The sequence below is a fragment of the Podarcis tiliguerta genome (assembly GCF_965153285.1).
Source record: "Podarcis tiliguerta genome assembly, chromosome: 11".
Lineage (NCBI taxonomy): Eukaryota > Metazoa > Chordata > Lepidosauria > Squamata > Lacertidae > Podarcis > Podarcis tiliguerta.
This window is the reverse complement of record NC_139544.1, coordinates 50,510,718-50,533,708: the sequence shown is the minus strand read 5'-3', so window position 1 is coordinate 50,533,708 and position 22,991 is coordinate 50,510,718. Positions and strand designations below refer to the sequence as shown.

At 40.4% G+C, this 22,991-nt stretch overlaps 1 protein-coding gene across 31 annotated transcripts in view; it reads right to left on the bottom strand.

The window, feature by feature from the left end:
- TCF4 (transcription factor 4) overlaps window positions 1-22,991 on the bottom strand; it is a 341,723-nt gene that overhangs the window by 84,818 nt on the left and 233,914 nt on the right. For 2 of the 31 annotated variants that reach the window (XM_083402853.1, XM_083402856.1), the window contains exon 1: window positions 16,558-16,751. The exons of 27 other annotated variants lie outside the window; for them this stretch is intronic. In XM_083402853.1, the coding sequence (XP_083258979.1) occupies window positions 16,558-16,626 (69 nt within the window). In that variant the 5' untranslated portion in view covers window positions 16,627-16,751. Of the gene's footprint in view, window positions 1-16,557; window positions 22,415-22,991 lie in introns of those variants that run through there. 2 more of the 31 variants (XR_014502787.1, XM_083402854.1) reach the window with 2 other exon arrangements.

The window sequence follows — 22,991 nt, the reverse complement described above, 5'->3', positions numbered from 1 at the left end:
TGTTCGTATCTTAATATAAAGAGGTTGTCTGAAAAATACTGAGCGTGCATTTGAACTGATAACAGAAGAAGAAAAGGAGACAGGCTACCAATCAGAAGTTCATGATTTTGAAATGGAAGGGTATTTTTGCAAATACTGACCTAACTAAAAAGTTATAAGGCACATTTCGACACCCACTCACAGTGAAATATTAACTGTGTAAGCTTATAAGTATTACTAGTTTGATCATGTAGATCAGTAACTTTTAGCCTGTGCCATGATGAACCAAGCTTCATCTTATGTAGCAATATGCATGTTTACTTGGAAAGTAACTCCAACTATGTTAAATGCTGTAAGCATGTTTAGGATTGAGCACACTGAAAAGATCCCCAGCTAGAAGTATGCATTGTATCCAGCTCCACACGGATCAAAACAAAAAACACCACCATGCAGAACTCCTCTTATAATGCAGTATGGCTGTGGTATGCATGTTTCTTCAAAGCAGGCTACTGCAAGCCTCCCTATGCACCTTGCAACCAGAGATCCAGCTCAGATTTCTACAGTCATAGCCATGCAGGATCCAAGCGACCACTAACACCTGCCTGATCCCTTATTGTCTTATTCCAAACTCCCTGAGATTTAGAATGCAACCATCTTGTACTGTGACCCTTAACCAGCATGGATTTGCCCATAGGAAGGTCTGTAGCTCAGTTGGTGGAGCATCTGTTTTGTATGCAAAAGATTTCTGGCATCTCCAGGTTGTACTGGTTGAGAATCCTGCCTGAAACTCCAGAGAGTCGCTGCCAGCCAGTGTAGATGTTACTGAGCGATATGGTATACGCAGAGGCGGAGCTAGCTGCTCCAGCACCTGGAGTGGCATGCATGTGGTGCACCTGGGGGCAGGGCTAGCCGCCTGTGGCAAGTGTCCCATGGGGGCACCTCCCCTAAGGGATAACACCCGAGGCAGACCGCACCCACCGTGCCCCCTTCTTCCGCCAGTGGGTATAAGGCAGCTTCCTAAGAGATGCTGTCAGTGCTAACTGTGAATGCTATAAGGGCAGAATATATCTTGTGACAGAAACTCTACTAATGTGCTTCTTGCATGTGTGAAGTAAATGTGTTTACTCGGACCAGGGGTTGCACTTTTAGTCCCACCGCCATTGTCACTATGTCGCCTTCCTCAAACAACCATGTGTTGTCCACAGCAACCCGGAAAGAAAGCCACAATGCACAAGCTTGTGATCAGGACACCTGCACAACCACTCTAAATAATCCTAATTTTACCCTGCGCATGAAGAGGACTCAGATTATCCACAAAAGAAAAGTCAGGTGTACATTACAGCCAATGAAGGGATTGCAGGCTGATTCGAGCACACACTAAATAGAAGTTTACATGCGATAGCAGCTACAGACTTATCTAGGAGTGTTAATAAACAAACAAACAAATCCCAACATACATCAAAAGGGCATTTAAACATGTGATTTGCACAAGTCTCTTTTACATTTGGCAACCACTCCTAAATGGAAGCTGATTTGGGCTGCAAGAATTACCCGGTCGTGATCCCACGGAAGTCATTGGCAAAACTGATATCATATTCAGTAATGCAGAGCTGAACATTAAGCTGATCTGTTGTACAGCTGGAATTGCTTACAAAAGCTTCCAGACACTACATGTTAGCATGCCAAGGACTGTGCCTCCAGGTAGTTTAATTTGGATTTTCAACAGAAGATCCATGAATTTAGTAACAGAGTGAACCTTATAGCTGACTAGTTCAAAGTGTTAAGATAGGCAAACAAAACGTAGCCATAATGAAAGTAACTGTTACAAAGTAAGAGTGAGGTTTTAATGACCAAAATCCTAAAGTGCAAGTTGTTCTCACTCCTGAAGGGATAATTCTGACTACCAAAAGAGAAAGGAATGTTGTTTTTAGAAATATGTGTAAGTATCACAGTCAAGGATCAAGCAGATACAAATGTATTTTATACTTCCTTGCCAGAAAAGCTTATACTTAAATCAATGCACATACACTCTTGGCCAGGGGTCGGCAAGGTTTATTTTGCCTGGGCCGATTCACTCCAAAGGAGATCCCTTCTGCACGTGAACAGATGCGATTTCCGGCGCAGAGGAAGTGAGTTCCTGCGCTGTGCTGGTTTAGAGCAGTGCGTGGGGACTCGCTGAGCGGGCAGCTTGGTTCAGGAGCAGCTTGGGGGCCGGTTAAACGAGCCCCATGGGCCACTTGTGGCCCGTGGGCCTTAGGTTGCCTACCCCTGCTGTTGGCAATTCCTTTAAACCACATATATTACCATTTAAATCAGGGGTAGACAATGTGCTGCCCCTCTAGGTGTTGCTGGAATACAACTCCTATTAGCCTTGGCCGGCATTGACAGTGATCAGGAATGATGGGAGTTGTAGTGGAACAATATCTAGAGGGTACCCCATTGGCTACCCTTACTTTAAATAGTAATTCCAAAAATCAACCAAGTACATTAATATTTCTAGGCACATCACATTTTCTGTATGGTGAGAATGACACTTACCAATCAATTACTTCCCCCACCCCCTAGCCATCAATCAGTATGGATTCACACCTCCTTCATCTTTATTAAGTATTATGTAGCATTACATCTGCACTGAACTTCATGATAGTGATGGTTAGGCTTAAACCAGAGCTTGACAATATTTAAAGGTTTGCAAATATTGGTTAAATATTGTTTTACTCTCAGTGCAGGCATGATATACTTCAGACTGAAAAATGAAGGGAGGGGGGATTCATGCAGGACAGGGGAAGAGGGACCCTGCGGAGAACCTCTTGATCCTTATGTTTCGGGCACAGGGGTTCAGTCTGATGAGCTGCATGCAATGTGACAAATATAAATACTTGGTATACAACCCAAAGTGTTCCTCACACATTTATTTTTGAAACACAGCAACAGACCAAGTGTGTCTGGAATATAAATCATTATTGCAAATAAATACTGCGCAATTTAAAGAAACAGAGCTGCTTTTGCACACCACACTAAGTCAAACCATCGCTGAGAGAGAATGTTCAAGTGTGCAGGCTCTAGGAGAGGAGATTGTGGCTGCTTTGCCCCTTTCGCCATGCTTAGTGAAGCCATTCTTTGGCTTAGTGTGTTGCCTGAGTTTAGCTACTCCCCCGGACAAATCACAAGCCTTAAACCAGGGGTCAGCAACCTAAGGTCCATGGGCCACAAGCGGCACATGGGGGTCGTTTAACCAGCCCACAAGCTGCCCCCAAACTGAGCTGCCTGCTTGGCGAGTCCCCACATGCTGCACTAAACCGGCGCTGCGCAGCGACTCGATTCCACGGCGCTGAAAATCGCATCTGCGCAGATGCAGAAAATCACGTCTGTGCAGATGCTGGAAAATGCATCTGCGCATCTGCTGGAAATTGTGGGTGGGCACGCTCATGTGCATGATCCGGCCCATGGAGGGATCTCCACTGGAGTGAAATGGCCGAGGTGAGGCAAATCTTGCCAACCCCTGCCTTAAACCATAAGATAAATGTTGGAAACAGCCCTTGGTTATGCTGCAGGGAGAGTTGTACCATGAGCCGAGGTTCAGATGACACCCTAAACCAGACTATGGCTTGGCTCATTGTGGAGTAGTAGGAAAACAACTAGGGGAGACTAAAGCATCTGCAAGCTCCACTCCAGGAGCCCTCGCTTGCGGATTCACACTAAGCCATGGTTTGGGCTCAGTGCAGTGTATGAACCAGGCCACAGAACACTCTTCTAACAGTCTCCAGCTGTTCTTTTGGCATTGGTTTAGCATACTGTATAAATACATCATGGCAGACTTTAGAACTTCAGCGACAACAATGACTAGATATGTTATTTTCTAGTTCTCAGGCAGACTTTTTAATGAGAAATGTAGGAACGCTCCTCCTGTGGCACAAGCCTCTTGATCTCCAAGCCAACTAAGAGAGGACTGCTTAGATTTTTGTTTGTTTTCCTTTGGCAAACGTATGGCAACTGTAGTTACTTTCTCTTCTAATAGTACAATCCTGCACAAAAACCTAACACAATTGGAACTTTATTCCAAGTATGTACAGGATCAGACTTCCAGAACTGTGAGAATTAGTCTCAGATCAATATGTTTCTGTTCTGATTACTCTGGTTAATCAGTAACAATATTCAGAAGGAGAGGAGTAGCATTTATTATTTACTTCTATTTATTTTATAACCTTGTGTTACTCTATATAAATGTAATGCACAATAGTGATGCTACAAAACCTGGGTTGCAATAATCAAAGAACTGAACCTTTATCTTGTCCCAGTTCTCGTCAAACATCAGTTGAGTAGAAAAGTGTTTCTGGCTTTTCCTGGTTTAAAACTCAGAATGGTCTACTCCTTAAAACTCAAGGTACCATGGAAGTGAAGATGGAATGGATTTCAAAATATATTTATTGTTGATGAACCACTCTCTCTGCTTTGCTATTACTTCCCAAAGGATGGATGTTGGGATATTTAAGCCTGCTCTGCCCTCACCTTGGCCTTCTGAGTTGTTGTTTTTTTACAGCACTCATTCTCCAACCCTTACTATGTAAACACATTGGCTAGTTGCCTTTCTTGGTCAAAGCAAGACTTGGCACAAGAGTTAAAGGGCAGGGAAGCCTCTGCTTCATTCTGACACAACCCAATTCAGTTTGTGGTCCAGCAAAAGGACACTTTGACCAGAGATACCTTCACTACAAACTCTGCTTCTGCTAACCTTCAAAGTCCAGAACAACACAGGAACAGAAACACATCTTTTAAAAACCCATTTAATTAGTATGCTCTTGATATGCGAATGCAAAACAAAATTAGCCACCACCACTATCCAATGAGTCTAACTTGGAATCATTTTTCAATGTGTGATCTACACTGCTGTATGGGGGAATTTAAGTTAATACATGGTAAACTAGGTAGCATGTATGTAACAGGGTTCCCTCCTGAGTTTGGCTGTGGGTTTCCTTGCTGGACTGATCTAAGCCAATTCCATACAGTAAAATTCTCTCCTTTTACCTGTCTGACTATCTCATTTGGCCTGTGAGAACAGAAGATCTTGAAAAACATTGTACGAAACACCTGCCCTTTAATTATGTATCCTATTTAGATTAATCAGTACCTTTCCCTTACCTTTTTTCTCCCACCTAACTCTTGCTGTAGCCCACTACAGTACATTGGCAATAATGTACAATTTGTCAATCATTCTATGTACATTTGAAATAAGATGTCAGGACAATGTGACAATTAACCTAGACAGCAAAGTGGTTGTCTGAATGATCTACCGTGCACACAGATCCTAGGTTTACTGTGGCATTTGGTGATGAATCCAGCTAGACAAAAACAGTTTGTCCATCTTGAATATTTGGATTTCCAAACAGAGGGATTTGCTGACAAAGCACCCTCGAACTCTGATTCTATGAATGAAAGAAACCTCCAACTGGATCATGTGAATTTCACCAAGCTTTGTGTATTTCAAGACCATTCTTTCCATTTTTGCATAACATTTACATATGTGCTATTGTTGGTGGTGCTCAAGAGACCACCTGGTGGTATCGACTCTTGCACCAGAATTATTGGCTGGAATGCACTGAGCTGCCAAGAAGGTGGAATGTGATAAATGTAAGCATCAGGGCCTAAATTTGCCTATAGCTTTAGAAGGTTATAATATGCAGATTATAATTCTGAACAGTGATATATAAAAAGGATAAAATTCTAGCAGGTGACATTCATTATCAGCTCTGGTACCTGGGTGGGGGAAGAAGGTAGTTTTAATTGACCCCAAGGTAAAACCAGCAATATCTCTATACTATGGGAAAGCATCCATATAAACACATGGAACCTATTGCTAATGGACACCAAGTTGACACTGGATATTCTACCCCTTTGTATACATTTTTGGACTGAGTCAAAAAGGGGTATGTCTGCGCCTTTTGCAAACATTTGACATCCTGTAAAAAGTGCCACCACCTCTTTCAGGTGGTGCCAAACGTGGTGGCAGCATTTGTGAAGCCCTGTTTCCAGTGATGTTCTCACCCTGATCAGTCTAAACGAGCTTCATTCGCCCTCAATCACATCATAATGTAGCCAAATCTAATTTGCTGTGTGATGCTATCGCCGCTCCTACACAGGTGTTTGATGAGACCTATATGCAAACAAAAAATGGCACCACAGCAGCAGCCAATTGAGGCAACGAACAACAACAAACGCTTTGGAGGGAAAGGCCCCAACGATGCTGAAAATTTTATGCATTCTTATTAAATACACGTAGATTTTAAGTAAGTTGTAGGGGACCTTTCTCCCCCCGCCCCACTTCCATGAAATCCCATGCCAACTGATGGCACCAAGTGATTTGACTGAATAAGTAAATATGCCAGCAGCAGCAGCAGCTATACATTTTAAGTGCTTGGAATAGATTCTGCAGAACTGTTTTCTCCTTCAAGCATACGTACCTGGGAGTAAGTCCCATCTAACATAGAGGGAGTTACTTTGAGTAAATATGTACAAGATTGTGCTGCTAAAGTCTGATGTATTCTAAAACAATTGTTTAGAAATGACAAACAAAAGAAGCACGGTTGCTCCTAGGGTGTGTGTTTAAGATGTATTGTTTTATCATTTAAACACTTCTTTGACAATACAGATTTATGTGTCTGTAGAAATAGAAACAGTGCAAATGAGTTTCTGACAATGCAGAATCTACGTCAAATGCATGGTTTCGGGATTTTGTAGAGTTAATCAAATTCCATCCACATTGGTTTTGAGAGGGGCCATTTTAACAAAGGAGCTTTCCAGCGCAAATCGTAAGGGTGTTTACGAAGAAGGAAGCCCCACAGACTTCAATGGAACTTACTTCCTGGTAATAGTGCATAGGATAAGATCAAATGTTCAAAAGGGCTTAATTTATTATGTAGCTCCTTCCTGTTGTAAGTGATTTCAAAACTGCATGTGCATATTTCCGACAGCTCCAGTCAAGAAACAGGCTTGCTTTTATTTGCAAGTGCTGGGAAATGGGATTACCATAGGCAAATCAGAACATATCATATTACTGTCCAACCATTCACATGCTTAGTACTACACAAGGTCTCTTTTTCAGGTGTTAATAGAAAAATCAATTTTGCATCACAACAGCTGGGATCGTTTTAAATATCACAGCTGTCAGAATTTGAAAATAAGTAATCTGAACCTGGCCGCTGTGTTGGAAATACACTAAAATGAAAATGCAGCCGATCTGTATATATTACCCCCTTTGCCAATCGAACTTCCGGTATCACTGGACAAATATCTAATAACAGGTTTCGGCATTTTAGCCAGCTAAGGCAATGGTAAATGCATGGGATTTATTTCCCACATGAAGCAGGTGAGAGGCTCACCAGAGCAACAGTTAAATTATCTGTTTTATGTATATCCTCTTAGTTTAGCTGAAAAAAATAATAATTACAGAAATAGTGCTAACTCTAAAAAAACCCAACACCTTGATTTAAAGAACATTCAATCCGTTTATGTAAGTATTTTGCAGCCAAGCCAGTCTTCCGATTAAGTAATAGCTGTGATAAATATCAGGCCTTTGTAATCCTAGAAATTGAGATGCTTGTGTTAAGGCGAAACTCTTCAATTGTTTGTAGTCCGTGCAGAAACAATTTAACCATTTCTTTCCTAACAGTTAAGCCCTGGAACTATTCTGGGAAGCTATTAATCAAATCAGAATATATCTATAATGGGACTAACTTGACTTCCCTCAAACCCAGAGCAAAGGCATTAATTTAAAGACTATAAAGAAGTATGGTAAGAAAGATTTATTTTGAACTAATGATAAACAGCAACAAGAAACGTTTTCAATTTCTGAACAGGGAGTGGCCGGATATGAAGCCAGATGAGAAGTCACACCCTCCACCCCAAAGTATGTCATGGGTGGGAGTTGAACGTGCCACTCAGGGAACTCTCTTGTGAGCTTGAAGGCACTCTCTGCATGGCACTTTCCATGAGCTCAAAGGCATTGCTCGCTTCATGTGCTCTGGTGCTGAAAGGGGGACTGGGTCCAGCCTATGCGACCTTGTGCAGAGACCCTCTGAGAACTTGTGTAGCATGGTAGCCAACAATGCAATCTCAGAAGTCATAGAATTTTAAAGTTGGAAGGGACCACAAGAGTCATCTAGTCCAACCCACTGCAATGGAGGAATCTTTCTGCCCAGTGCGGAACTCAAACCCACAACCTTGAGAGTCTCATGCTATCTGAGTTTCTGGTTCAAAAACTGCCCTGGCCACAAAATTCAGCAGGCAGCATAAGGAAAGCTACTATTTGACCCTCCCTCTCGTCTGCACTATGGGAAGATTTTTGCAATGATTTCTGAGATGAAGTGCTTTGATTACACTTTATATTGCTATTATTAGTTAGGTACAGAGGAATACGAAGGAGTTCTTCATGCTGCCATCCTTTGTGTGAGCTCCCCTGTCGATAAATGGGCACATCAAATGCTGCTGGCATAACCAGATTACCAAAAAGCATCTGCAAGCATTACAAAATGGCCCATAAAGTTCACCTTGCTGTTAAAACGGTAAGATGCAAATACTGAAATGATTTCATTATTATTAATATTATTACATTTCACAAAGGCACTACGCATCAATAACACAACCACCATCCTTTTAATCTTTAGCCACGGAAGAGAACTCTTAAAAACAAAACAAAAAGCAAGGCAAGGGAAGTCATTGTTACTGGACGAGGCTTCATCTTAAAAAGATATCAGAACATGCAATGCTACGTGGAAACTACTGCTTGCATAGAAAACGCCACAAGACAGCACAGAATTCAGAGAGGAATGGTATATTTCTGTGGAATTTAAGATCATATCACTGTGCATTGGATTGTGGCCCATATCTGTGGACCCTGATTCTGAATGCCCCCGCCCCCCGGAAATAAATCCCAGTGCTCTCGACTTAATTTGCTCTCAAGCTTATTTTGTACAAAGCAAAGGGAGGGGGTGCTTGCATCTGGTCCACTGTGTTTAGGACTTGGGTTCATAAGTGGATGCGGTTAAAATAAATAAATAAACGAAAACCATCAGAAACTTTTAGGCAGTACATATTGCAGAAAGTATATTTTCCCCACCTTCTGAATATCCGTTTACAACCTGTACTAAAAGCTTCAGCACTAATCAAAGCAAGCAGAAGACATCGCAATGAAAATTACACTAAGTATATTTTCTAGCTGTTTCCATCACTCCCCACAACTGCTCACAGAAACAGTCAAAGAATCATGGTGATTCCTCGCCTGTTGGAATTGTTGTAACAGGTGCAGTAGTAATAAAATGTTGGGCAATCAACTTTTTCACGATGATCTGTCAGTTCAGCTTAATAATGCCATTAAGAATGCAAACATTTCTGCAATTTATATTTAAAAGTCAATAAAATAATGGGGTGCACCACTTATCCTTTTTAATTTTTTAAGTAATACATTTGATTATTTTAATCATGTCATCCTTTAACTGGCTGGGCTTAAATATTCAGGCAGTATCAATGTGGATTCCACCCCCCCACCCTCCTTTCATTTTTTTTTTTAAAGCCATTGAGCAATTCTTTCTTGCTCCCTTTAAAACAGAGACTATTTAGGGACAATCAGCAGACATTCGACGTTCAGTTGTTCTTAAGGGCAGGGAAATAAGTGAAATAAATCTTTTATTAAAGAGGAAGGGTACTGTAATTGACCATAAAGGAGTGGGAATCTGAACCACAGCAGTCAAATAAAATAACTTAGTAATAATAAGGATCAGCTATAAAAACTACCCGAGTGTAATTACAGGGAGTTTAGCTAGCAAGTGCAAAATGTTTCTTTTTTAAATGCCAAAAAAAAGGAGAGAGAAAAGAAAATGTTAATATTATAGACCCTCCCATTATAATCTGCAGTATTACTAGTGCTCAAGGTTTGTTAGTCTATAATTCTCAGTGAATCGCCTACAGAGGTGAAAAAGCCAAGTCAAATGTTAGCCTGGATTGTTAACATCCTCTTTGCATTTTGCAGGTCAGCTACAATAGAAGCAGCTGGAATCTAACATTCTCCACGCTGCCCCACCAATTACTTCAACACTGCCTTCTCACTGGACGAGTGTAATTTGGTCTCTATGAAAGCTCAGCTCTGAGTCCCTTGAGGACGGCAAGCAAAGACTACATATTTCAGGGGTGTCTGAGCAGAGACACATCGCAACCCTGCTTTTTCATTTGCCAGGCTTCAGACTAGCCCTTTTTGGCTTGAGCTTGGTTCAATGCCGAAACACACCTTCTCTTGCAACAACCAGGTTTTGTACACTGGGATATTTATAGCAGCTGCGCTCTTGCTTAGGCACCTATTAAAAACGGTGCAGGTGTAGTACATTTCCTCTATTTAATTTTTTTTTATTAATCTTTCGGGACATCACACTAATAAAACAAAAAAGGGGGGAATATACCACACATGGCTATGTACACGAGCATTAAAAGCACACGTGAAGAACTCCACATTATAAAACAGGAACGCCCACAGAATCATCATCACAAATTAGTTGATATATTATAAACTGATAAAATCTTAAATAGCAGGAGTTTTACAGGGACTAGTGGCATGTCTGCGTATTTGCAAAAGGTTCCTACGATGGCAACTTATACTGGTAATTCCAACAAGACAACCGCCAGCAACAACAAAAACAACAACACAACTTTACACATGTAGACAACATGCAACTCTACTTTTGTCTGTGAAACTGTCCAGGGAGGGGGGTGGATGTATGTCGGTTCTAGTTAAGTGAAGGATGATAAAGTTGCCCTTTTGACGTGCTAGCAGCCATTTACTTTAGGACGCACAAATGCTTTAAGGATTTCACTTCATACGCACACAGCAGAGTTTTTAGGTTACTCCAGTGGCAAAAAAATGGGAACCTTATTGTTTTCCTGAGCAAATTCTGTCAGACGCAAATTTGGCGAAACAAAAATATGGCGTATTCGCCTGAGGAAATGTTGTGTGTTCACCACAACGTAAAGTCAATCCTCTGGGTTGTTAGGGAATATATTTCCCCCTCCATCCTCTACCCCAAGATGTCTTTGGAGACAGACATCTGCCACGCGTATAAGCACAGGAAGCACGTCAAAAGCAAACCTGGACCGACAGACAACTGCCCAGACAAAAGTGAAGCGGATCCACGATCCAGTTAAGCCGAATTACGACGGCTGAAGCCAATTTATCCCCACCCCAAAATTGACTGCAGTGGCAGTAAATAATTTCAGCTCAAGGACTGAGAAACTTCATTGGGTTATGGATCAGGCTGGCAGCATCTCACACTGTTTTCCATATGTGACAAGAGTCCCATAGACGGTGTGGTGGCTGCAAGAAACGGACAGCAGTTGCCTTTTCCGAATGCCCTTTTTTTAAAAAAAAAAAACCAACGGGAAAAATCCTATTAGTGAATGAAGATGACAATACGCCTATGAATTTAGACAGCTCTTGTCTATCTTTCGCTCTTTCTAAACACAGCTTGGTGCAATATCTCTAAATCCTAGGTCCTTGACATACTACGGCAATTTTACAGTAAACTGAGTATAACATGAACCAGACATATTCTCGAACAGGAAACAAACAGCTCTTCTGCACAATTTCCTGTAGATCACTTGGAAAGGTATTTAAAGACTGTACTGGCAATAAGCATTTTTTAAATTAACCTCCCCGCTCCCTCCCCAAACCAAAATATGCACTCAGCCCAAGATGTTGAGAATGCAGTATTTTTCTTTAAAAGCGAGATGTATTAATTTCTCAGAGCTACCTCATCCATTCACCATTAAGTGAAACAGCCACCACGTATAATTTTATTTGCAAAGAAACTGAAGGAGAGCTTTATTTCTGCAACCATGCTGAAATTCATGCTTATTACAGGGAGGTGGTCAGCGTACGATATGCTACAAACATATGTGAGGGCTCTGAGCCAACATAAAGCTGCATTCGAAAATGATGATTTAATCAGGGTTCCGTCTTTAAACATATCTATAATGTCAGTTCAGCAAATAAACAGAATAACGGCCACATATATTTTTGCACCATAAAGAGGCAACACTAGATACCATTGTAAAAGTAAAGGTTTAAAAGCAATTAATTTATTTTAGAAAGGATTTCCACCACTGTTATTTCCATAAACTTCAGCTAAGCTGTTTTGTTTTGAAAAAGGTCAGGAATAGGCAAACGCAGACACATTAAAATTAGTACATACTCATCTTTCCCAACCTTTTTCTTTTCATGATATCAAATGGGCGGTTTTGAAAACTACTCATTTTAGATCCAAGTTGAGCAATGATTTTGGAATTGTCCAACAAAGATAACCAATGTATACCTATATATTCTACTAGCTATTTTATTTTGTAAATATAATGTAGAAAATGCAGACCTTTTTTTTAAAAAAAACCCATATAATTAAAGTATCTATTTATTATACAATTTGCAAAAAAGTTGCAACTGTAGTATTGCTTATGAGACTGAGATAACTATCACAGCATACATGTTTCTAACTCATATGCACCATTTGGGTATAGGCTCCAAAGGTTTCAATAGAATTTCTTTCTTCTTAACATCGTTTGAATATGCTCCTTTATTTCTGACCTTCAGTATTTCCAAAATTCAAACACTAACACTGCATTTTCTTCATGTTCATGCCAGTTAAAAATATGAAAAAATGGATTATTGTTTGCTTTTTTTAAAATACAAAAAAACCCTAGATTAAATGAAGGGTATCTATTGGCAGGTGTTGTTTTTCGTTTTAAAAATGCAATTTTACAGGAAAAGGGACAACACTATCATGATATTCATCATAAGAGTTTTTACTCTTCATTTACTAGAGTTCATATAAGGAGTTATCACACTATTTGGCCTAGACTATTAGCAGGAACAACACTATGAACTATTCATCTCTGTCTTAAGAACTTTATGGAGTTGAAAAGGTCCATAATAAGAATAGCAGACATAATACAAACATAAAAACTCATTAGCATTTACTTTTTGTGATTTGATAACTTGACAAATAACTATTTCAAAACAACTAGTTGGTAAGATGGCTTGACGCTTGTTGGTATAACGTACAAAAAAAGAGCAATTATGATAATTATAGGGTTCGCTATATGATTTAACACATGCGCATGCGGGCGGGAGCCAATGATGGGAGCTTAAAATACTATTAAGTGAAAGTTTTGCCACTTTTGTTTTCAATTTCATTTGCAATAATGTCATCTTTGCTGTCTCCGTGTTCTTCCAAGTATGGCATTTGATCAAACAACTGCTTGCTAAAATCTCAGTCATGTGCAATTAGCAATGCTAAACATCAGATTAAAAAAGTGACACTACACAATTTCAGACCATACACGCTATCACAAATATCTTAAGAGTCTCAAGAAGCAAAACATTAAAGGAGCAGATGCTCTGGCAACATAGTTATTGTGCGCAATGTGTTACAGAACCCAAAGCATGCATTATTAAAATAAATATGGATAATAATTAATTTAAAAAACAACAACAAAGCACGATAATTTTAAGCACTGGATATTAGTTATAGTGAAACGTATGCTGCAACCGACCATATGACGTGTGTTTGAAGCATTTCCTCTAAAAGCGGTGCTTATTTTTTTATCATCTAAAAAAACTGAAGAAATATATGGCTTTTAACAGGGGAAAAGGAACCTATCCTGCTATTTCAGAGAGAAGGGATGACACGGACAACAGGTGAATGGGGTAAAAGAAGTGTATGGTTTCTTCAAACACCATAACGCATTCATTACGAAAAGAGCAACTCTGAGGACTCATCGGTCAGATGGATTTACATTTTGAAGAGAGAGAGAGAGTTTATTCCTCACCACATTCTTCTTCCCATACTGCTAACTTGCATACAGAGGAGATCTGGAATGATTTTACATCCCCCACCCTATTGTTTATTCCCAGGGAAGACCTGCTTCCACCTAGCTGCTCTCAGTTCAGAAAGTTCAAACTGAATTTAAACAAGTAATTGACTTGTCAAGGGAGGTGGGGGGGGGAGAGAGATGAGGAGGAGGAGGAATTCCAAACTATATCTTGTTTAAAGACAAAAAAAGTCATGCAACTTATTGTAGCCTGTACTTTCCTCCGACTAAGTGGAGAAAGAGGTGCAACACCCGAAACGAAATCTAGCATCCGTCCTCCCCCCAAACAGGCATTCTAAACAATTCACGCAGGGCATACACAATCTCTGCAAGATGCCTGGCACCCAATCAAGACCTGCATTATGTACAATCCGAGCTAGAACGATGCTGGCCACATAAAAAGGTAGCCCCGCAAAAAGACAGAAACACAATTTCTCCCCTTCTCCCGTCAAATGCCAAGATTCTGGCCTCTTCCACAAAGACCCTGTAACTTTACCATGAGGACTGATGCCTTATTACAGAACTGAATCAAGGAATTTCCAGGTTTGGGTGTTTTTTAAAAAATGCCCTCTGCTGATACCACCAGTGTTTATTGTTTCACCTCCCACCCCACAAAAAGCTTCATGTGCAGTGTGACATTTCCTGGTTTCTTTTTGTTGAACACATACCAACAGATTTGTTTTTAATAAATGCCATTTAATGGTTCCTATAAATACATTTCCTCTGACAGTGCTCTTGATTTTTATGAGTAACATCCTCCTTTCCAGACTCTCCCTCCCCTGTCAAAAAATCAACTCCAACTGAAAATATTTACTAAATGGGGGGAGTAGAGGAAGGGGGGGCATTACCAGCAGTATGATCTCATGTCCAGAATTTCCCTTCTAAACGTCTACAAACCACATGGATGCAATTGTACTGTGCGTGGCCACCTTAGCATGTGCGATGCATGTTTAATCTATTTTACTTTTAATGAAAGTTTTGTAACTTCAGGCCCTCAGTGATAAAAGGACAGCCACTTCATTTCATTGATGACCTCAGTCACTCAACCCATCAAAACTACCCCCATGAAAAAAAAGTATTTTCTTTTACAGAAAACCCTGCAGTTGTGATATGTAAATTCTGGACACTTTTTGATTTTTCTAATTTTAACGTTTGCATTTATTAGCTTCCCCACATGCTCCAAATGCAGGTACTGGCTTCATATGCAATAGATCAATATATCAAATGCAATATATATGGCTTCAAATTATATATACACACACACACACACACACACACACAAATATATAAAGATGTATTTCTCTGTGCTTACTTAAACTCTCCTCTTTCTTAACAAACTGCATTAATCCAGAATATTATTCAAAAACATTGCTAAATACCTGATGAAGACAACATCTCTTGCTAGTAAGTGTTCTAACTGAGGGTGGAACTGAGTTATTCCAACAGATGTTCATTCATAGGGATGGGTTTCTCGTACGAAATAATGTAATCTCTATATATTATACGTGTGTGCTTGTATAGCACCCGCTCATATGCGTGGCATAATTAGTTTGCGCTGTCCCGTACCTTTGAAAAAGGCCTTGGTTCAAGCTCTAATAGTTCCCTTTTGGCCTAACTGCTCTCCCCTTGACTGGTATCAGACGAAATGCTGAAAAGTTGAGAGAACGCAGGCTGCCTTCTTTCCAGAACTTCCACATTTTATTTTCCTGTGTTTTTTTTCCCAGCAACACATCTCTTTACCTCAGCAGCCCATTAAAAGATTATTATTTTTTATTTTTAAATCTCTTTTTTTCCTTTCCAGGACCTAGCCAGGAATAAAAAAATAAATAAATAAATTCAGCAGACTTCCAGATGGCAAGTATAAACCTTCTGCTGAGGTTATCCGTAAAATACCAGACACTATTTCGCCCCCCCTCTCCTTAAATAAAGTGTTTCTGAAGAGAGAGAGAAAGAGAGAGAAAGAGAGAAAAGAAAGAGAGAAAAGAAAGAAAGAAAGAAAGAGAGAGAGAGAGAGAGAGAGAGAGAGAGAGAGATGCAGGGAAACATTCTAAACAATGTAAAGTGATGCTTGCAATAATTGGTCTTTTTTGTTATTTTGCACTATTTTATTACTGTTTCTCACTGAATTCATCAAATGCTCAGCATCTAGCGTTCTCTGTCAGTGGCTGCTAGGTAAAATGAACTCAGCTGCAGAGCCCGACTCGGGAAGCTGAAACATCTCGTCTCAGACAGAGAGAAATGCACTAACAACTTATCTGCACAGAAAACTGATTTCTCCCTGCTTGCATTAATAATGCCCTTGTTCCGTACAGACCATCCAGATAAGTGAAAGAACGACTGGCTCAAAAATGACCAACTTTATGACTTTAAAAAGTTTCAGGCTGTAAAAAGCATTGCAATCTATTTTGAAGTCAGTTTTTGCTTTTTTAAAACAAAATAAAAAATAAACAAAACAAACGAAAAGACCAGCTTTCTCTTTCTGATTATAAAGCCCCCACCAACCCCCCCTACGCTCAACAGTATATATAACATTAGCAAGAATTAAATAGCTTACGGAATAAGGAAGGCTGAAGTAGCCCAGAACAACTTTCAAAGCAATAAATGCAGCAAATGACTCTCATTCCTACGACAATAAAACTTGTCAAAATTACACCTTTAATTACAGAGCTAGCTTACCGCTTTGCCATTATAGTAGTACATCAAAGAGTTTCCTCCCATGCCAGGGATTGTGTATGCGCAATACATGGTCTCGTATTCTTTTTTTTTTTTCCCCTCTCCAGTACCACTCTTAACAACTTTTTATTTCAAACTCGCTGTCCCTTTTTTCACAACAATTCCTTCAGTCGCATTTTCCCATATGGCCAGGCCAAGCATGGTGAATATGCAAAGCAGGGAGAAACCATTCCTGACGTTAGGGGTGGGGTGGTGCGGGGAGGGGGGGGGGAGAGGAGGTGGCTAGGACTCTTCTGTCAGACAGTTAACTTTCCACAGCAAATCTGGAAGCCTTCCCAGTCCCGATTTAGCCGCAATTCCTAGTGCATGCAAGAAGAGATAGCTTCAACTTTTTCACTTGGATTCCCCCCCCCCCTCAAACTCCACACCCTGGGATAACGGTGATTCTTAAAAGAGATTTTGGAAAGAAAAATAAAATAAAGATTTATTTTTTTTAAGAAAAAAATCTCCCCACCAAAAAGCAAAACAAAAAACCCCCAAGTTCCAGCCACACTCTTTTCTCCCCTAAAATTTCCACTCAACTGCCTTAGGGTAAAAGTGGAATAGGGTCCATTATTGAAGAGAATACAAATGCAGTTAATTGACTCCCCCCTCTCTCTCTCTCTCTCCCTCTCTTTCTTTTTTGTTTTAATTTGATTAAAAAGCGAGTGGCAGGAAGGGAATCGTATGATGCACATCTAATAACTCTACCATCTGTCTCTGCTGCTGGCTGGCTCCCAGCATTGTACGCAGCTGCCTGAGAACTCGACTCAGAGAGAAAAAGAAGGGGGGGGGGAATAGAAAAAAAACACCACCCAGCAGCCCCCCGTCTCTGACCTCGCTCAAAAGGAGAGAGGAGCAGTGTTTTCTGACTGCCTGGTCAACAACCTACAAAACGAGGGTTGAGAATGAAACAGAGGAAGATTGCTTCAAGCCCTAGCCTCTTTTTAATTTTTTCTCTTCTCTCTCTCCCCCCACCGCCCCCCCCCCACCGCAAAGTCACTGGGCTTTCTTTTGAAAGCAGGAAATAGGTTAGAGGCATAGAACGTAATTCAGCTTCAGAGCTGGCATTTAATGCTTAAAGGGAAATCAATTGACAGGCTACTATAGACACCCCCCCCCCCCGACAGAGCACTTGCTCTTTTCATTTTTTGGGGGGTTTCGGTATGGCGGAGGCGGACGGGGGAAGTGTGTGTGTGTGTGTGTGTGTGTGTGTGTGTGTTTGGGTATTGGAGGGGGGGTTGTTCTCCACCCTCCCCAAATGCAACTGCTTCTGAATGCTGAACTTGAAAATTGCTTGCTGCTATCATTACAGGAGATTAGCCCGGAAAATATTTGGAATGAAATGAAGCTTGCTGCTAATGTTTTAATGTATTGGACAGGTGAAAACTGTTTTCTAACAACAACAACAACAAAACACCTCATCAATTTCTTTTGTTAAGGTGGAGGAAAACCCTCCCCTACCCACCAATGTATAAACACCAACGGAAACTCCTGTTTTCCTGTATTCATATAATTTTTTTTTTGTCCATGGTGTTGGAAAAATAAAGCATGTTCATTGCACAATACACTAGTGGGTGGATTCCGCTTCTTAATTTTCTTTTGCACTGTACAAGCTAAGCCAAAAATGGGGAGAGAGGTTAAGAGGGTTGGGGGGGGGGAGAGAGAGAGAGAGAGAGAGAGAGAGAGAGAGAGAGAAAGAAGATTGGGACTGGCTTAAACTTGCCAAATTCAGAGCATCACAGGAAAGGAAGGCCCCTGGGAATTGATCCCAAATGAAACTAAATAATTTGCATATGCTGAAGCAAATGCCATCTGAGCATACAGCTATTCTCCAGAATCAACTTTAATAATTCAAAGCACCTATTTCCTTACTACTCAATGTGGTAACAAAACACATACAGTATTAATAAACAGCAAGAGGTGGCAATGTCAGTTCTAAGCAGCCGCCTTTTGCTAATGGTAAAGTTTTATTTTGTACTCTTCCTTACGAATCTACGCAGAGTTTAGGTCCATATGTATATTTTAGAGAGGGGAGAGGGAAGAGGGAACAGAGGGTTTATCTAACTTCCCTGCTCTGCATTTATTTGGGAGGTCCCCAGAGATCTGGGTAAACAGTTCTTGAATTATAATCACACATTTCATTCAAATTTCATGCTTTGAGGATTTTTTCCTCATTAGAACAGTTAGTTGTCAATCTGACAGGATCACATTTGTAACCTTTAAACCACCCTCTGTGTATAAATACATAAGGCCAGGAAATCCAAGTAAGACAGGACTATGCGCAGGAAAAACGTAATGCCTACAAGCAGAAGGGGAGATCTCAGGGCGCACACACACTGAAAACTGATTATTTCACTTATGAATACATTTAGCTTGCTAACAGTGCATCCTATGCACGTCTACTCAGAAGTAAGTTCACCAGGATTTGCCCCCAGGAAGTAGGCACAATATTACAACTTAAGTCATCTAGATACTCATTTTAGATGTATTCTCACCTGCTTTGAGAGGAGTAACATTGAAAGACAGTCTCTAAATAAATTATATATCAAAGGTATCCACAGTTTTATTATTTTTTAAAAAAAATGCTAAACAAAACCTGACCCAACACAGTATTTTCCCACCACCCCGATGCACAACTCTATCTATTATGCTTTCACAATTTAAGAGTCTTAAGATATACCTTCAAATCATGTGGTGGTAGGGAAATCCCACAAAGTTGTGGATTAGTATAATATGCAATTAATGCTTAATTCTAATAAAAGTTTACCCCCGAAAGTAGATTTGATGGATTCCTAAGCCACTAAATTCACTCTAATCAGTTCACAGCCATTGAAACAACCCTCTAAAATCGGACTAACACTATAAGCTTTAATTACTGGCACAAGATAATTATGAAATTTCATATACTGATGAAGCCTATAGGAAAACACAAATTAATGCAGACTGATCACATTGAAGAGTGGTCTTGAAATAATGACCTTTCAGATACAAAAGTAACTGTGTTTGGGTCAGGGTTGCTTTCAGCAAGATGGAAGAAAGGCTTTATTCCTTCATCAGGACAACTTGAAATAAAATAAATAAATGGAAGTCCATGTAGTTAAAATCAGAATACATGGAGTTTCTCAACTTCTTTTTACTTCTTTTAAAAACAGAGCTCTTTCATGTCAGAAGTGCGTAGTATAATTGATTACTGCAATCAAGGAGAAGCCAGAGCTTAGAAGCAGAGGCCAAGGTTTGAAGGTTTAAGGTTCATGTTAGATTCCTTGCATCTTCAGATAAAAGACCTGGAGGAGACCCAAGAGACAAAGCCTTGCTCATGGAAGGCACTACTGGGTTAAGTGGATCAGTGATCTCACTGGGTATATAAAGCAGTTTCTTAGTCTTGACTATGAAAATGCATTCACACAACTCAATATTAACTGTACAGAGATGATCAACCTGAATGTATGGCGGTGGATTGTGCCAGCTCCATTTCCTCCTGTCTGGCGGCCACACACTAGTCTTAAAGTTTTCCACACACAGATCTCAACATGCATAGAGAGGTCCAATCTGCGCAATTTGTTTGCCACAAGATCGAGGTACCCAGATTCTGCCTAAAAGTTGGGTCTTTGCATGCATCCCCTTATCCAAACATGTGAACATCACATGGGGACCTGTACATCAGGCTAATGTAGTTCTTACCACTACACGTACAAAATGAATGTCTGCACAGGGTATACCAGTCCAATAAAAAATCCCCTTTTTGCCTGATGATGATGATGATGTTCAGATGTTTCTCTTGCTTTACTACACAACCCACAATTTTCTTGCTGGCCCAGTCAGGGTTATACGACTACTGTACATGTTGACAAAGACACAAGAGTGTTACCAGGGCGACACAATTTCTGCTTGGGGTACTGAAATAACCAAACACAAGTCTTGTAAGTTCTCTGAACGAACATGAAAACAGCTGGGAAAATTCCCTCTCTCAACTCAATTTCTCAATTCAATACCTTCAAGCATCAGTCTCATTGGATCCCCTTGCCTTCATTTAAGCTTCTTTCCTGAATCACAATAGAAAGTATGCATTCAGACAAACAGAGCCACCTCTGCTAAGCGGTAGGGTTGCACCAAATGAGATATCAACTTCTCTTTTCTTTTCTACTTTCCCAATGTAGAGGTTGGAACGTCAGTCTAGGACTTGGGAGACCCAGATTCAAAATTCCACTCAGCCATGGAGCTCACTGGGTGATCTTGGGCCAGTCATTTTCTCTCAGTCTAAACTACTCAAAAGTGTTGTTTTGAGGGTAAAGGGGCAGTGGGAAAATGCCCTATATTCTGCCTTGAGCTCCTTGGACAAAAGACGGGATAGAAATGTAATCAACATTTAGGACAAAATAAATTCGCTCCTTACCCTTGTAAAGCTAGCACATCAATGAGAAGGATTCTAGCTTAGCTATATTACTAACAGAGCAATCATATCCATGCCTACTCAGAAATAAGTCCTGTTGAATTCAGCGGGACTGACTCACAGGTACGTGGGGTTAGGATTGTAGCATGTCATATTAATTTCACAAAGGCAAAGAGCATTTCATTCATGGACACTTCCCATGTGCTTTCTGAGGTTCTGTAATCACAGTTATGCTCAAGGTAATCTGAATCAATCATGCTTCTGGTCAATAGCAGCTATCCACATTAATCTCATCCAGCAGCATCCCTCATACAAAGAACCAAATGGCCAAGGAGCCAAAACTGTAACACTTTTTGGAAGACACTAACATGCCCCTAACTCTCTCTTTGAATTGCAATCATATCTTAAACACAACACCCAACTCCTTAACACAATTCTTGCACTTTTAATCATGTCCTTCAGGAAACAGTGTGAGAAGGATAACAGCACCAAGCTGGGAAGGCAGGAAGTTCAGAGAAACTAGGGACAGATGGACACTAGAAGCAGTGACAAAGGAAAGATTAACCTTCTGAGTTGAGCAAGAAACTCTGACGGCCACTGAAGTCCAAGCTGCTTTCGAAACTCAAACAGGTTCATATAGTTCCATTTGTGGGAGTTTTTTTCCACATTCACAAAGGCTACAGTGCATCTTTCTTCAGCCCTTGCTGTAGTCCAGATGTTTTGGACTACAACTCCCAACATCCTTGGTCACTGCCCATGCTGGGGCTCTTAGAATTTGGAGCCCCAGAACATCTGAAAGATACCCAACTGGGGAAGGCTATAGACTTATTATCCCCTCAAATAATAGGTGGTATCCCACTAAGTCAAACTCCAAGTAGGCCCATTAAGATAAAGGGGTCTACTCTGAAAATGACATATCTCTTAGAAGAGCGAGTTCCTTGGGCAGGTGCTTCAGTTGCTTATCCAGTTTGGGTCAAGCAGTTTGGTATTTCTAGTGATCTGAACACTATTTTCAATAGTAAAAGGGAATGGATTGAAATGTTGGTTCCCTTCCTGCACAACACAATGTTACAGTGTGTGAAACCTTATATACAGAATTAACTAGGAGAAGACATATTCTTACTGGCCCACTCAAAATGAGGCTTTGGGGGTAACAGGATGCTATTGATTAAAAAAGAGTGAACAGCTAAAAATATAAACAGTTATCTGACAAGAAACAGCTTTTAAAATAATAATAAAATAAAATAAAAAATAAATGTGTGTTGGTGTTTTAATCTCCTAATGCAGTGCTGTCAAATTTGCATCTGGACACAATGTAACTACTTTAGGGATTTTCACTGAGCCAGGCAAAGGCAGTTGTTAAGCTACATTTTGTTGATCCAAAAAGCTGGTATTAATACAAATTGCTAAAAAGCCAAGTCCCCAGTTATTACAAACCAAAATGCCCCAACAGGAGTCGCTGCTGTCAAATGCTCTTTGCAAACATTTGTTTGCGTTTAAAAAAGTTATAGATAGCCATGCAGATGAGAAAAACATTGTGCAGCCACAAACAAGATACAGAATCAATATATTTTCTAGATTAGGATATATAATCAATCAGTACCTCTATATCCCTTGACACAGATGTATAATAGGGATGCTGCATTAATCCAGAAGATATGACTTCTGACAGGGGTACTGCAAACTCTCTTGGTGTGGACTGTTATCCTAAATGCAGCTACTCTGCAATGGTAACTCTCCAAATGTACTTTGCACCAGGAAAAAACTGTTAGGGTCTGGGTGGTGTCTGCATTTGAACGTGCATCCCAATTCACACCTGGTTTACACTGGTCCTGACAGTGTCCTGGGGTCTGAACAGTAACACAAGCATACGGTGTACAACCATTGTTCTGTAAGTTAGGTTGATGGAATAGCTCAATAATTCCATGGTGGAGAAGCTGGTGGAGAAGAGGTCCCAGAACACCCAGAGCTCTTGACTGAAGCAGTTTTTCCCCTCCCCATCACG